Source organism: Ciconia boyciana, chromosome 5 (genome assembly GCF_034638445.1).
Source record: "Ciconia boyciana chromosome 5, ASM3463844v1, whole genome shotgun sequence".
Taxonomy (NCBI): Eukaryota; Metazoa; Chordata; class Aves; order Ciconiiformes; family Ciconiidae; genus Ciconia; species Ciconia boyciana.
Window position 1 is genome coordinate 57,148,639 of NC_132938.1, and position 16,972 is coordinate 57,165,610.

Here is a 16,972-nt window from a genome sequence, read left to right on the forward strand (position 1 = left end):
CAGAAGGACTCTGAATCAGGGAAGTCTCCTTCTCCCTCCCCCACAAGAGAAAATTTTGACCTAGAATCTGAGAAGTCAAAACACTCCTCTTCATATTATCACTGGAGTGGAAGGAAAAGAAACAGAACTACCCAGTTCCATAAAAACAGACCAGGGAATTAAGAGGTCACAAGAGCATTAAGAAGCATTCTCCTTTAATAATTCCAGCAAGTCTGCTGGAAAACCCTTAGGCATTATAACACATTTCAGAGTTGTAGCTGTCAACACATCCATGAAAAACATTGCTAATAAGGCAAAAGACAGGAATCTCCGCTGGTTTTTTTTGTTTGTCTTGGTTTGGGTTTTTTTGGTCCACCAGCTTCCTGGACTACCACTAAAAAATCCGTATCTCTTTGCTTTTAGTGCAATGTAAAAAGCAGATGGTATCTCTTTCTTGCAAGAATGCTTTGACAAAAACCCATTTGAGTAGTATCTGTACATTACAATCACCAGTGAGCTTAGAAATGCTAACTTATAAAGTTCAATATGCAATATGTATAATGAATTTTCTCTCAGATTCTTAATTATATTTTCAGAATACACAGTGCAAGTTTCCCATGTTACTACAGTGGGGAGGTTCTCTTGTCACGGTAAGCCTTCTACACCTATTACAGAGGAAGGACTTTGGCCTTCATATTAAACTCTGAAAGCATTGAAACAGTATTCTGCCAGCCTGGACTTCTAACATGCGAATTTACGTCAGTGAACATTGGTGGAGCAGTTTTGGATAACTTTGGATTTCTGCCTCAACTTGATCCTCCTTGGCTGTCAGCATCACTTTCTTGAAATACTAGATACTCAAAACCCCATAAACAAACTACACAAAATCAGAATGCTCCAACCATGAGTAAAGGTCAAAGTTAAACCCATAGTGAGCCTGAGGAAGCCAACATCCACAATACTTTCTCATTTTAAAATTGTAAGTAAATGTAACTTTTACAAATAAGAAGCCTGATTTTAACTAGAAATGTTCCATTCTCTTTGAAATCAAATAATTTCTATTAATGCTTCAGCTAATATTGAAAAGCTTAAGCAATAATTTTAAAGACAGGGCAGTTGTTGTTACAGAAACATGAACAAAATATTGTACATTTTCCCCTGTGCTTTCTGATTACTGATCAGTCATACTCAGTAGCATTTATTCTTTACTTCTTCCCCCCACATATATATGTATTTAATATATATGAATGTATATGAAATTGCATAGAGCTTCATTCACAAACTAGATAAATGGAGCTGTGTGCAGTTTAAGGTAACCACATTTATAGGCAGTCAGCCCATGTCATTCATGTCAAATTTGACAGTGTGTTAGCAAAACAAATAGTTCCGGAATTCAGGTTATTCATTGCCTGAGATGTCTGGGTCAGGATCTATGGTTTTTTTCCAGAGTATGATACTTTATGATAATAGGTTTCCAATTCATAAATCAAAGCTACCATGTGCTATCACAATAAAAACATCAACACAAACTCTTGTAGAAATAGCCTTTTTCAGAGAAACTTAGCTTTGTGTTTCAGCATGAACTGAATTGGTATTTGAGAACTGGGCAATAAAATACTAAAGCCCAGCACCTAGCATACAGATTTGACAATATGTGTCCAATATTAGTACATCCTTTTGAAGAGGAATATATTGGCTCTATCTAGAGTGGTAAAATCCACTCCTTTTGCCTGTGTGTCAGAAGTCAAGCGTATTCATGAAGATCCACCTGTGTATTTAAGAAGACTTCCTTCCACATATACCCACATCCGTGCCTACCAGAGTGATGTCCTTCCATAACAGTTTCTGTATGTGGAAGGGGAAAAAAAAAAAAAGATAGTAATGATACTTCCAAGACCATTTTAGGAGTGATCTATACCATTAAACAAACAGTTCTGGCCTCTATTTCTCACACTAGGACCTCTTTCATACTAGTTAATGTACTCATTTTCTAACCGATTATAAAAGTACATGTGATTCTGTATGCTCTCTACATGCTATAAGCTTTAGTCTTAACAACCATTAGAGCAGGCTTCTCTCCATCATTTCTGTTTCATGAAGACTGTGTCTATAATCGTTATGTGCTTAAACAAAAAAGTCCCAAACTCCACCAAGTGGCCAATCCTACTGCTTCTAATGGTTATCTGTTGCCCTGCCTTTGTGCTATGATCTACTTTTTTCCCAGCCTAATTTGCTCAGGATCTGGAAAATGGACATTGCAGTTGCACAAACCAGCTGTGCATGTATGCTGACTCCTTACTATATGTGCAGGAAGTTTCATGTGCCCATACACTGCATATCTACAGTGTGTTTGACTGTCTTGCACTGCTCACTTTGGATCTGTAAGTGTTGTTAGGCTCAGGACATTTTTTTCAACAATTCGGACTGGTTTTCTACAGCTATTACAGTTCTGAAACATTTTGCTAATGATACTACAGAGCAGAAAGAACTTACTTTGTCATTTGCAAAGCAGAATGTGCTTTAAAGTACAATTCGCAACTGGTATGTTCTCTAATATAGAAACATCCATTACCAGTAACAAAATGATTCAAACTTTCAAGTCTTCAAATTTGCTATTATTTCTGCTTTCTTCTGTTTAAACCACACTTAGTTCAGGATCCATTTGGCTGATTTAATACTAGTTGCTCCATTTTCTCTTAGATAGTCTGTCAATGCTAGTAGGAAATCTAATGGTGAATATTTAACTTCCAAATACTTTGCAGGATGAGAATAAAGGTAGTATTTAATTCCTTTCACTCAGATTTGCTTAAAACACAACTCAGATTTTGTACCTTAAATAATATTCTTTGCCCTCTGAAATCTTAAGTGTTAAGTTGCTATTCTTTCACGTTTTTGGAGTTACCACGAAATGAGACCACATGAAGTATGTTTTACTCCAGTGTTTCACTATTTAGGGAAAAGTGAATGAGTAAGATCAATCTATAAAGAGATCACATAGAAGTAAAAATGCACCAAATTTGGTTTGAAAGACATCGTATGAGTGATGTGAATCTTTACAAGCTATCTTAACTGAGAAACATGATCCTCATTTTTTGCCTTTCATAGTATGAATTTCCATTTGCAGGTAGGGTCAATCACAAGCTCCATCCTCCATCGATGATTAGTTCATTACCAGTCACGTAGGAAGACTGAAATTACATAAAAAGTAAAAATAATTTAACTAATTTTTCATGGCTATTAAGTACAGGAAAACACTTTTTCTTTAAATTCAAAAAATTGCTTTCTTTTCATACACAAACACTTTTTTTGTTTTACAAAAGTATCTCTATAAATAGAATATAAAAAAACCTTAGAAATGGAAGCCTTTCAGCTAACTCAGGGGAGTGTAGTAAAAGTATTATTAGAGGCATTAAGGTGAGAATGCATCCTGAGTGTACAAATTCACATAAGCTAGACTTCAGTTATCTCACTTGCAGGAGTAATACCTCACACTATGATGTTATTAGCTCTGTTCAGCTGAGCAGAATCCGACCAGGTCAGCTCATAATTATAAGGGGACCTAACTGAAAATTTAGATGGTGCAGAAAAGTGAGGTAAGCAACTGAGCTGTTGACATTCTTCTCTGTATGCCAGTACTGAAGCACACTGGAATATATTGGAAAACTGGAATTCTGTCTACACATGGTTGAAAACCCTATGACTAGACTGGAAAAAATTAGTAGCTTTACAGAAACACTAACACTAAGATGAAAACGAGAAACAGATTACTGGTAGATAGCAACATTAAGACAGAATTAATTCCATTAAAGTATTCTGTTATGCTCAGTAGGACTGCTGGACAAGTCCAGAGGAATCTAGTCCAATTTTAGATTCATAGTAAATTTATGGCATCTGAAATCACCTCATTGTGTGCTCATTAGTGTTGGTGGTACTGCAGTGGTCATTAAGAGTTTGGTCTATAACGACCTCAGTGGGTCTATTATTTTCCTTATGCTGAAAGGGCAGATTTACTCTGAGCATTAGCCCTTTTGGATAAAGCCTCCAGCAGTTCTGTACAAATATTTGCTCTTGAATAGTGAAGGTAGGTGATGACTACTAATTTTACCTCCTTAAAACATAATCTAGCCTTGGTGCAAGCTTGGAAAAGCAGAGAAGTCCATTTCTCCTATCATTCAGGATGAACAGGTGTCAGTCAATTTGCTCAGGTGACATGAAACGACCAGGCTATGGTACCAAATACTTAATGCCTTAACAATTACTGTCAACGTTCAGAGAACTTTTTGTATCATAGGTTGAACTCAGTAAAAGATCGTCAGCTTTTTATTTTTGTAACAAACCAGCTCAAAGACAATATATATCCTCCTAAAACAAATTCTCTCTATTGTGATGCAGCAAAGTAGCATGGGATTCTGTGACAGGAAATTTTATTGTTCCATACTTACTTCATCAGAGGCCAAGTACACAAAGAGATGGGCCACTTCTTCAGCAGTAGCCATCCTACCAGTCTTCTGTCTGGCTAGAAAGTCTTTCAATGCCTAGATAAGAGCATTTGGTGTATTAAAAAAATAAAACAATTATTTTAATCCAGTTAGTCTGACATGTACAAAGCAATACTGGAAATAGGCCATAAATCATAACTTCCTTTAGCACACTGAGTAGGGAATTTATGCTAGAAAAAGAAATTGGAAGATTAACAGTGGTAAGAATTTCAGGTTGAAAAATAGTAGGAGACTAGACCTAAATCTCTGGTTCCAGAATAAAGCCAACATAAGTCCTTCTTCCTTTGGTGATAGATATTCCCAAGCCCTTCAAATGAGGGCTCACAGTTATCTAATCAGTATGGTTAAGGATTCAAATAATTTTGAAATGCATAGGCCAGAAGGCCCTTTCTAACACGGTTTTGCACTAGTTTGTGGCTGCCACATGCCACAGTAGAAAATGCCTTCTACATTTGCGCTAGATACTGTAATCAATGGTTGCAAATACTTCCATAGATGACAGACCTTCTGTATTCACTAAGCAATAGCATCCTTCTGAGGCATTTTAAGACTTCTGTCTTGAGTACAAACTGACCAGACTATCAAAGGAGACTACTGTTATGTTATTATTGGTAGTCTGAAATAGGGGACATTCTTGAATATGGGCAGAAATGCCCTTTTTTTTTTTTTAAGGGAGTTAAATATATGTATGCACATGATCGAACTAATAAATTGCTTTCTTACCTGTTCTGGGTTAGGCCGGGCTTGGATTCTTTCCTGTAAAGATGGTGTGTCAACAGTTCCTAAGCAAAATTTTAAATTCAGTGTTAGAAATCAACTGCACCAACAATCATGACAAAAAAATGCAGTTCACTGGTTCTATTTGTACGTCTTAACACTTATGTGTAACTTCATAATATGATTCAGGAGTGTGCTGCTTTTGGCTGGGATAGAGTTAATTTTCTTCCTAGTAGCTAGTACGGGGCTATGTTTTGGATTTGTGCTGGAAACAGTGCTGATAACACAGGGGTGTTTTAGTTACTGCTGAGCAGGGCTCACACAGAGTCAAGGCCTTTTCTGCTCCTCACCCCACCCCACCAGCGAGGAGGCTGGGGGGGCACAAGAAGCTGGGAGGGGACACGGCTGGGACAGCTGACCCCCACTGGCCAAAGGGCTATTCCACACCGTACGATGCCATGCTCAGCATATAAAGCTGGGGGAAGAAGGAGAAACGGGGGGAAGTTTGGAGTGATGGCGTTTGTCTTCCCGAGTAACTGTTACGCATGATGGAGCCCTGCTTTCCTGGAGATGGCTGAACACCTGCCTGCCCATGGGAAGGAGCGAATGAATTTCTTGCTTTGCTTGCATGCACAGCTTTTGCTTTCCCTATTAAACTGTCTTTATCTCAACCCACGAGTTTTCTCACTTTTACTCTTCCCATTCTCTCCCCCATCCCACTGAGGGGGACTGAGCGAGCGGCTGCGTGGGGCTTAGTTGGCAGCTGGGGTTAAACCATGACAAGAAGAAAGACTGCAAAACTATCAACATAGCATAGGACTCAATTTCAATAAAAGGCAAGACTTTTGAGAATCAAATTCAATACTTTTCACATGGCTAAACAATGGCTAGCCTGTTAGCTAGGCCTTATCTGCTTCTAACTTTCAGCCTATGTCTTTGAAAATAAACATCCAAATACTGTGTAAACCATGTATAATGTGCATGTGCTGGATTACTGGGCTAAACATACAGCTTTACTATAAAAGTAACAACTTTTCTATTTTAAATCTCAGAAGTGTTTCAAGCATGTCCTGTTCTTTTTGAGTGCTGGTAACTTTAGTTGCCACTTGCAAGTCTATTCTTTTTTAATAATATCAAACTAAATCAGGCCTTCTAGCACCTGCTCTTAGTTTACAAAATAATGTAAGAATACTTACCAGGACATATGCAGTTGCATCTGATGCCTTGTTCAATGAAATCAGCAGCCACAGACTTTGTTAGACCAATAACTGCTGCCTTTGAAGTACTATACACACATCTGTTCACAACTCCTAACAGAAGGTCAGCGTGAAGGCAGCATAGAAGCGTATTTAAAAAAAAAAAAAAGGAAAAAAAAGAGTTTGTTCAATATGCATCTGCTTCGGGACTCCAGCATTTCCTGTAGCACCTGTAGTCTTTCCATAAGGGCAGGCTAAATAGAATGCCGACAGTCAGAATTCTACTCAGGCATACACCAGAGCAAAGCACACAATCTTTCAATAGTATAAGTTTGGTGAGTAGTCTAGAAAAGTTAACAAAGCAAACAAAGATTTAGGAACAGCAGAGACCCATCTGTTAGGCACCAGCAGGTTTCCTTGGGAAGCATAGCTATAGTGCTTAGGCAACCATCATTTCTTCATTGTTTCTCTGAAGAACATATGTAGTAAGATATGATTGAAAGTAATTCCTTTTCAGATAATACAAACTGGTGAAAAGGATGCTACAAAACATTCAGGACAGATTCAAAAGCTCAAAGGCAGTGTTTCTGTAATTCCCCATTTCTGTCCTTGCGTGTATGTACGATTTGACATGTTCACTTTTTTTTTAATTGCATCTCTCCACAGGATTGGCAGTGTCCTCTAAATTCAAAGTCATACAATATTTATTTTGGATTCCCATCATTTTAAAGATTTATATAAGGAACTCTCTAGCAAGCTACTGACCTTTAATGCTGGATGCCACAGAAGACATATTTATAATATTTCCAGATTTCTGTTTAAGCATCTGCAAAAGAATACTTACATCATTCAAATGCAAACTGTTTTGTCATCTGCAGATCCAGCAAAATAGCCCATAACCAGCTGCAGAACAGCTCTACATGCAATTGATATGCAGTGTAACAAAGCTTAATTGGCATGAATAGGTGCTTATCTCTTTTTGATCTATTGACTGAAGTAGTAAAGCAGAATCTGAAATTCTCACTACGTGCTCCTAAGTCATCTCAGGGGTGAAGACTATGACAGGAAAGGATTTTTTTCCCAGATAGCCACCTCTGAATCATTGCCTTCTTGTCACCACAGTAAGCTACCCTACATAGACATCTGCTCATGCCATCTACCAATGCACTAATTTACTTCTCCATTGCTTTGGAGAAGACTAAAACACAACTCTCTAGCATCTTTGAATTGTAGCTAAACTTCTTTAAGTTATAACCTTTTTAGGCATCTCAAAACCTGAGATGCTTGAAGTTGTTATAAAGAACCTTTGAAAATGAAGATCAGCTAAAAAAAAACCAACCAAACAAAAAACCACCAAACCAAAACCCAACCAAACAAAAAGGACTGGAACAACACTGAAAAGAGTAGTCATCATCCAGTTGCAGTCAGAGCTTCCACTTCTGGCCTTTGCATTTACAGCAATGCACCTTATTCAGTCCACAAACTTTTGTAGTCCTGCACCTAGTTACTACACCAAACGCAACAAGTGTCCTCAAGCTGCTAGACTGTCTAATTGGATTGTTGTTCTGATATATCCATCAGTGGTACTGAATTGCTTCATGAGATAGTTTCCAGACTTGCATAAAATTCATATTAGTATACGTATTTTATAAATATTTTGTAGCAGTGGTATTGTGCAGCTGTGTGCTATAGTATAATATAGTAGTACTGTATTGCAATGGCTCCCTCACTGCTCTGCATTTGAAGGATTTTAGTTACAAACTACACAGGGCAAAACCCCTGAATTAATCTTCTCTACCATATACTTTAGATAGGTTGTCTACCTGAAGGATTACACAACGCAGAGACTGTTTTAGAGTAGGATTGCTACAGTTTAAGGGCCTCTCCTATACAAAGCTGCATACTTGCCTATTTATCTCAAACCCCAAGCTGTCACAGTGGCAACAACTTAGACCTCTCACACTTTAAACACAATGCAGCAGACACTAAAAATCATGGGCAACCAAGCCTTACCTTAGGAAGGAACGTCTTGATCATTAGGTACATGCTACGAACATTGAGGTTCATAGTGAAGTTCCAGTCTTGCTCCTCACACTCCAGAATGGTTCCATGATGAACAAACCTAGAATAAGTGCAATAAGAAGCGGATTACTGTCTGTGTTTTACATTTCTATGACTTTTTATGCATATTTTTCCATTGCTATTTTGTAATAGCTAACCCTCTAAAAGGAAGGACAAGAGCTCTTTTGAAGGAAGCGAGCAACAGTATATTCTTCTGATGAGTATCAGGGAAACAAGACAGGTCTGATATGTGCAAAGACATGTTGGTAATAGGGAAATTTAAAAAGCTGGTGCACTGGCAGACCATCGACTTGGCTCACTGTTGTGCCAGGAGGGCCAAAGCCATCAGTATAGGGCACCCATAGAGTGGGGAAAACATAACAAATTCCAGAGCCATTCTATCTTGGCCTGGGTAACACAGCTAGGCACAAAAAGTTCAGTGTTGATGAAAACACATGAACATTTATATTAAAGATATAAAATGCTTTAAAACAAAAGAAATAAAATGCATTTAAATAAAAGAAACTACTTCTGGAGAACGGGGAAAACTGGGAAAAGAAATAGGATCAAATAAAAGCTGCTTACCCTGCAATGTTGCAGAGGACATCAATCCTTTCAATCTCCTTGGCCAGATTTTCTATCTGCTCCTTTTTGGTGACATCCAGAACCCATATTTGAATGCCTAGAAAAACATGGTATTCGTTTCAGTGTATTTGGCTAAGGATCAGCAGTTTATTTTTTTGAAGTGCTGAGGACTGCATCTACGATTCAAGTCATTGGCTTGCCAGGAACAGTCCCCTCTCAGTGGTTCACCACCACATGGAGACTCACTGAGCGAGAGCTACACTTAATGACTAAATTAGTTAAATCAGGACAGCAATGGACAGCATGGCATGCTATTTCAAATTTCAGAAGGGAATTAAAAAGAGATCAACTGATTAGATTGTTGTACAGCATCACACAAGCAGATGAGCTAGTGTCATTTACCATAAAAACATTTCCAATAAATTTGAATTCCACTGGGCTCTCAAACTGAAAAATTACAGAGCCTGTATAATCATAACAAGCTTTCATGCCCACTATTACAGAACAATAATTACTTGAAACTAGTTACACGTGTCACATACTCACAATCATATAACATGTCATCTATCCACGTGTAGTTGAGGATATGATGAATCAACTTTATACCATTTAATTAAATGAGAAAAAGTGATTTTGCATAAGCCAATAACTTACATAACCTGGAATGATGTCATAGCCATGATAACAGAAATGAAGAGGAAGTGCAACAAATTGATGGCTTCTATCACAAAGGCTAGTTTAAAAATATGATGCTTATGTTTTTGCAATTATTTGTTTATAATCAAAAGAGGGCTGGAAATGTGTTGCTTTTCACTATAAGCTTCTGTGTGTTTCAGCTTCTGACAGCTGTCACTATCAGCCCTTATAGCACCAGCTGTGCCATACCTTCAAGAAAGCCACTGATAAAAAAACCAAAAACAAAACACCTTCTGTTTTGTTCAGAGAAGTTATCTCTGAAAGACTGAGAAACATAATTACTGCAGAACAGGGTCAGGCTCAACACTTCCGAACACTTTTTCATAGAAACAGCCCCTGTAACAGAACTGCTTTAGGGCCAACCACAGCCATGCCATCCCCTGTCCAGAAGTGAAACGAGCGAAATAAAAGAACTACTCTTCCAGATGAGCTGTAATATATGACATGATATAATCTACATGTTATTTTATCTCATTTTACTTAAGTAGCTTCCAGTAATCTAACACAACTAGCTTCTCTCACCCATGTCAAGGCTGAATCATTACTATGGAATACGCATACTTCATGATACATGTTGCCTGCACTCTCACTCCATACTGCGTGTAAAGATTGAGCTGTGCCCCCGTCTCAAATACATGAACTTTTCATCCAGAGAAAACCTGGATGAGTGGAAGAGAAAGATCCAGGGTGTACTCCAGTAGTTCGCTTGGTGGGGGCTCCCAGGACACTAAGACTTGCTGCTGATCACCCTTTTGCCACAGCCTGGTCACAGCATATCCTGCATCTAGGATGAAGGGACATCTAGGGCAGAACACACTTGTGCCCCAAAACATAGTTTTTTACAATTTATTCATGTGCAACTAGTGACACACAGTCTAATAAATGTCTACAACTACCTACTGAGAGACTGTAGAGAAGATGGAGCCAGACTTCTCAGAGGCACACAGTGGAAGGATGAAACACAACAGAAAAATTGGAACTCGGGAAAGTCTGACTGAATATAAGGCGTGTTTGGGTTTTGGTGGAATTTTTTGTTGTTTGGTGTTTTTTTGTTTGTTTTTTTAAAATATCATTATTATTTTAAAACCACGAGGGCAGTCGCACTGGAACAAGGGCCTCCAGAGGTTGCTGAGGAAATTCCATCCTTGGAGATATTCAGAACTTCACTCAACACAGCCCTGAGCAGCCTGCTCTAACCAGAGCCACTTTGAGCAGCAGGCGGGACTAAATGGTCTCCAAAGATCTCATCCAACGTACGTGATTCAATGAAATACTGTAAAGCTATCTGTAAAACATCTGAGTGATGTCTAAATTATGGGAGAATTTGATTTGCAATGGATAAAACCCTGTTTCTTTTGAAGCCAAACTGACAAGTCCATGAACAGGCTTTATATGCCTTAGTTAAAAGATATAGACACTTTTGAAGAGATTTGTGTATAACAATGTAATTAGACTACAGACTGGTGATTACCTCTCCTGGAAAAAATTCAAAGACCACAATATACCAAGCCTTGATGAATTATAGCTTAACTAATCATATGTCAAAAGGATGGAAATGGCTCTGAGTATATGGAAAATTACCTCTTTCCTTGTGAACACACTAGCATAGGGAAAAAAATGCACAGTTCAAAATGTAACACTTTCCTAACCACCCTCAGAATGAACCTGGAAAGTCCTAAAGTTCCTAAAGAATTACAAAGGGATTGCTTGTGGTGAACTCCAGTCAGTAGAGACCGATGTTCACTCTAAAAGCTGTGCCAGATAAAAGTGTTTTTGCACATTTGACTATCAACCTATAATAGGAATTAATTAAATCCACTTCCTTCTGTCAAATTAAGTTGGAAGCATTTTCAGTTGTGAAACATATCCAAGTCTTATTTTTTATTTCAAAGCTGAAAAAATATTTTTTTAATATAGTGTCCCACACTTGCATCACTTATGATTAAGAAACACAGCTATGCAAAACCTGCTCCTTGAAGTATGTTCCTGTGATATCAGTAGGAAAGCAACCTTCAGGCCTGAGCATTTGTACAAACAGAATAGGCTTATCTAGTGTCGGTGGAATTAGTTTCTGAAGACATATGAATTCTACTAGACAGCAATCCTTCTAATGCATTCCTTAGTAAGTATGGACCATGGAAATGCAAGACACTAAATCTACTTTTTGTATAGCCGGATGTTAGTTCTTGTGATCAGGGAAAAGCATTCCATGCCTTTTAGAGTGATATGTTTGACAATTAGCTTAGTGATCTCAAAAGGTAACTGAAATGGGTGCCATTCTAGGAAGCAGAAATTAACTGCTTCTGTGACACAAGAAACTCAAAGTTATTCTACATGCCTAGAATAACACTCTGTCTGATATGCTGATTTGCAGTATTTTACATGCTAAATCTCTGCCATTCCACACCACAGAATAAAGCAATGCCAACATCTAAAGAATTAGTCTGGATATTTTCCATTTTTTCTGGCCTTTTGAAGTTTGCCCTATCCTCAAATTATACTTCAGCCAGTCTACAACAAAACTTGCGAGAGCTGAACTAATGCCTACTGTAGGTCACTTACCTGGATATTTCTCCAGTTCTTGCAGCTTAGACTCATTGATGTCGGTAGCAATGACTTTGGCTCCTTCTTTAGCAAAAGCCTGAAGAATACAAGAGAAGCAGTTTATATTTAGATATTCCAGATCTTACCAGAAATAAAATATGTTTTCTTCTCATTTCCTTTTGGGCTTGAAATAAAAGTTGGCTGAAGGCAGCTGATCTCTCACTTTTCATTCTGGGCATGTCAGGAAGTAATGGACATCAATTATCACACATTCTGGGGACCACTAAGTAACTATACATGATATAAGACAGATTTAAGATCTTTTCCTTAAAGTAAGGAATCCATAAATAAAGTATGAGAACAGTAACCACATTAAGACAACTGATATTATTATTGCCCCTCTTAGCTGCATGTGCACTAGCAAGCACATTACAAACATGTAGGGTTAGAATTGTCTGTATTGTTGGGTTTAAATGAAGTTATGGGATTTGACAGGTAAAGGCATGAGTCATAAAAAAGGAATGGTGGTATATAAACTTTATGAAAGTCCTTTGCATCCAAATCATTGGAACAGAGCAATATTAGAAGAAGCACAGCTTTTCTTTGATACTTAACCAGACATATTCCTTCATTCTCTATACTCCCCTCAAAACCTGCTCTCATTGTGATTACTGATAATCAACAGCTATGCTAACAAAGTAACTTCCATGTCAAAAGTATTCTGACATCTCAGACTGTAGCCCCTAATTTTCAAAGTCAGTGTCTCCAGTGCAGCTTAAGAGGATAGTGGCATTAACATGCCAGCCTTCCCATGGCTTCTTGGGTATTTACAAAATGAAATCATCAGGAAAATCGCCTACTCCTCTGACTGAGCGTTTTAATGTAAGTGCCAAGATCAGCAGTTTTCTGCATTCTTAGCTGTATATATCAGAAACTAACTAGTCTGGCAAAAATCCTACTTACATGAGCTTTTCCTGGCTTGTTGATTACATTACGGAGATACTGAGATAACTCTACTAGTTTCTCTCTCTGCTATGGAAGAAGGAAGTAGCAGGGGAAGAACAGGTCAAAATAAATTAAAAGTTAACCAGAAAGTTAATACATATGTTGAATTCTGTTTAACAATAATTAAACAAAATTTGTAAAGGATTTCTCACAGTTGCTTATTGTAAACAACATTGTTGCTGTGCTGTTAGTATCACGTAGACTTGGTTACATCAGCTGTTAATGTAGATAAGACATCTTGGCTTTACTGTAGGGGATCTTTGCAGTATCCAGCCTCATAACAGGAAATATTCCCTCTATCCTCCTTACCTTCTCCCAGAACAAAGCAGCAGAGATATTGGATTAAAGGCCCAGACAGTACAAACATACATTGTTAGAAAAGCAGTTGCAGCTGTTCTCACATCTTGCCCTTATCCTTGCCTATTGTCACCCCTCAGAGCTAAAGATTTTCAGAAATTCAAACAGCACAAAGCATGTGTGATACACTCTAGTGACTATATTATTCCCTAAAATTTTCAGTGGGTAGTTCTGGCCTCATCTATTGTTTATTAATTCAAGAACTTGTTTGGTGCAGGTGTCGTTGGACAAGCTAGCATTAGAGACCTATCTTAGGTACAGGAGAACAAACATTTTCCAACTTACTATAGCAGCTGCTCGTCCAATCCCCTGCGCTGCTGCAGACAGCAGTATGATCTTCCCATCAAGCCGACCCATTCTGCTGACCTGTGCAGACAGAAGATATCACAGTATCTTTAACTAAAAGATGAGCCAACAACACTCCCTGCGAATCAGATGCAAAGGCATTCCAAAAACTAGACATGATTCAGAGTACCTCTACCATCAAATCATATCACAGATTGTCCTGTTTGGCTGCAGCGTGGCCCTCGAGGCATCCAGGGTTCTGAGGAGGGACTGCCTCAGCCTTTTTTTTTTCATAAGTACGTACCTCAAAAAGATCAAAAGGCATTTGAGCTCAAAAGCCAACCTTTATTATAACAGAAACTGGACTTTATTTTCCCTTAAACAGAAAAAAAAGGTCAAGATGAAACAGAAGTACAATAGTTTGTAATCTAGTGTTTCCACTGTCCATTGTGTTCTTAGAAAGCAGGTCTGTCTTCTATTCCTCTCAAACTACAAACTCATCAACTTCCTAGATTGCAATAAATGCCACACAATACCCTGGCCTTGGTGTTTGCTCTGAATTGTCTTCGGAATCTTCCAGCACAGCAGATTCCCAGCTCCAACAAGGCGGGGGCAGGGAGGGGAATGAAGCTCTGTCCTGTCTCGCCTCTCTGGTGTTGCTTGCTCTCAGGGAAGTACTGAGGATGCTTGGGGCAAGCAGTGGGGAACCTCTAGGACGTTCCACCGTACTCAAAGTGCAGCAGCCAAAAGGCAAAATGTAGCCTTCTTCTCTTCTGCTCAAGCACACACTTTCAAATGCTGCACTATGTTTAAAGAAATACAGCATGTTGCAGACAAACAAGTAAAAACAAGTGCCATCCTCTCACTCCTATGGATTCAAAAGTTTCCAGTAGGATATTTGCTTATTTAAGGAGTAAACTACCTAATAGAATGTTTCAAAGAACTGCCTAAAAAGTAAGGTCACTGTATTCCAGTCAGAGTGCGATATCTGGTGTTTGTCCACTGGGTTCCCAATAAGCAAAACTTTCTGCACTTTTATAACCCATAGAGCAAAATTTGTTTATGTAGCTATGAGTGTAGAAAGGTATCCTAAGAACCCCAAGTCTTTAAATATATACAAGAATCCAACATACTGAGTACTTCACTGAGAAGATAAAGATGCCATAATCTCCCTTAGGTTAGCAGCCAATGCTATCATCTAGAGAGGCTCAAGTCCCTACCTTGACTCAGGTTACTGAGTCGAATTTAGTGTCCTCCATTTTAAACCAGATTATTCATTTCTCTGATTTTGACTAGAAGTTGTTTTCTCAGCAGCTTTCTCAGCAACTTTCCAACAAAAGTTGCAGCAAATCTAATGTTTCCCTGAAAGTTACAGATTCAACAAGTCAGACTTCTTCTGAAGCAGTTTAACTGAAAAATTCTTTCTGTTCTAATATGAAAAACATTATCTCTTTTGATTTAAAGTCAGACTGAGTTACGGACCATGTTTCAAGACATTGAAATGTTTCACTGCAGGTTTTCCCCCCCATAACTGTGACATGGGGACACACACACACACAGACAGAAACAAAGCACAAACCAAAAGAACAGTCTCCTAAGGAAACAGTAACTGAGATGCACCTTTCTAATTAGGTGAAAGCACAGTACCTTAAAAATCACTTTTTATGTTGGCTAGTAAAGAGATGTCTCTTCAGATGCCTCTGATGGTAGGCTATATAAGGTTAGGCCTGCCTTAGCATAACCTTTTTGCATTGACAGGTAAAAAATAGCAAGGCAGAATGAGATCACACACACATCTACGTTGCACTGTCTCTCTAACATACCCCGCTTTCCAGAATGCAGCTCCTCAAACACAAAATTCTGGGAAAGGTTCTATTAATTGTAGCAAGTCCTGAGTATCTCAACAATGAGCTCAAAGTGCTCACTCAAGGCAGAGGAAGCTCTTATTCTTGTTGTCACATACATCTTTTCAGTGGAAAAAAACCTGATCAGTCCAAGTACCTCCTCAAATCACCTTAACACTTTGGAAGCAAAATGCACTATAAATAAATTTTTCAATCTAACAATCAGTTTTTATGAACATTTGCCACATCAATTCTATGAAGCAGTTAAAAATAAGTATTAATATAGTCACTCACCAGGAGGTCTCAGCCAGCTTGTATGTTTACTGACCTTTGTACAAAAGGAAGTTTTATACTTTTTTGCTCTGCTTTTTGGGATTTGTAGTCTAACTGGTAAGTTTCTCTATACGAACGTAATTTCCTGTTGGAACATTGAGATGCTGCCATCTAGTGAAACTCAAGATTTTAAGTGTGATTTTCTCCTGCACAGGAATGGACAAAAAAGGATCAGCCAGCATTAGCTGTCCATTCTCCCTAAGGAATTCAAGAAATCAACAGGATATCAATCCCACCAAAAAAAGGCCACAAACATGTTTTTCCCAAACAATCTCTCTTTAGCAATATAACCTATCAAATTCCAAACTAAGACAATACTTGCATGATAAATTTTGTTCTTTTAGGGTTTTTTTGTTAAACTGGTGATTTACCAACTTATCTTTTCTTTTTGAATGTAGTGGTTTAACTTACATTTGTTAAGGCAGAGTTCGTATCATCAGACTGGAAAATTCTAGGACTAATTTAGTTGTAAGTTCACACCAGACCTAAAGCTACCCTAATAGCATTCTTAAAGAATTTGGAATCCTGCCTGAATTTCAGTTTCGTACATTTTCTTCAGAAAGCCATTTATGTGGGTAAACTGGGACACATACACAAAGTTAAGTAATATTATCTTGTCTTTCTGCTCAACTATGATAGTTTTCTAAGGCTTTCCAAATTGGGTCCCTGGTAAACAAAATCTTTAATGACTAGGTTTTCTAAAAGCATTTATCCTTCTGTTCCTAACCTTTTGCCTACTGAATTCAGACATGGACCTGTTGCAATAGGTTTCTGTTTTTCAGCTCAGTCACCAGAAAAATCTCCAAATCTACAAATGTTCCAAGCAAACAATAAATAACAAAAAACCCCCTTGAAATTGTATATACAAGAG

The 16,972-nt window shown here is 38.1% G+C and overlaps 1 protein-coding gene across 5 annotated transcripts; it reads right to left on the reverse strand.

Moving 5' to 3' along the window:
* Positions 1 to 183: 183 nt before the first annotated feature.
* BDH2 (3-hydroxybutyrate dehydrogenase 2) lies at positions 184 to 16,167 on the reverse strand. 5 transcript variants are annotated; one of them, XM_072862003.1, is made up of 10 exons: positions 16,063 to 16,167; positions 13,925 to 14,005; positions 12,296 to 12,374; positions 9,038 to 9,134; positions 8,405 to 8,513; positions 7,157 to 7,217; positions 6,392 to 6,505; positions 5,202 to 5,260; positions 4,422 to 4,514; positions 184 to 3,167 (listed from the first exon to the last, which is right to left on the reverse strand). In XM_072862003.1, the coding sequence occupies exons 2-10, from the start codon at positions 13,994 to 13,996 to the stop codon at positions 3,114 to 3,116; spliced, it is 738 nt and encodes a 245-aa protein (XP_072718104.1). In that variant the 5' UTR covers positions 13,997 to 14,005; positions 16,063 to 16,167; the 3' UTR covers positions 184 to 3,113. The 5 variants fall into 5 exon arrangements, with proteins under 5 accessions (XP_072718104.1, XP_072718107.1, XP_072718108.1 ...); XM_072862006.1 differs by lacking the exon at positions 16,063 to 16,167 and adding an exon at positions 15,748 to 15,842; XM_072862007.1 differs by lacking the exon at positions 16,063 to 16,167 and adding an exon at positions 15,572 to 15,591.
* Between the last annotated feature and the right edge of the window lie 805 nt (positions 16,168 to 16,972).

Coding starts and splice junctions, on each gene's coding strand:
- BDH2 (XM_072862003.1), bottom strand. CDS start 13,996: ATGGGTCGGCTTGATGGGAAGATCATACTGCTGTCTGCAGCAGCGCAG. Junction 7,218..8,404: donor TCAAGACGTTCCTTCCTAAG/GTAAGGCTTGGT, acceptor ATTCTTTTGCAG/ATGCTTAAACAGAAATCTGG. Junction 4,515..5,201: donor CCCGGCCTAACCCAGAACAG/GTAAGAAAGCAA, acceptor GCTCTTATCTAG/GCATTGAAAGACTTTCTAGC.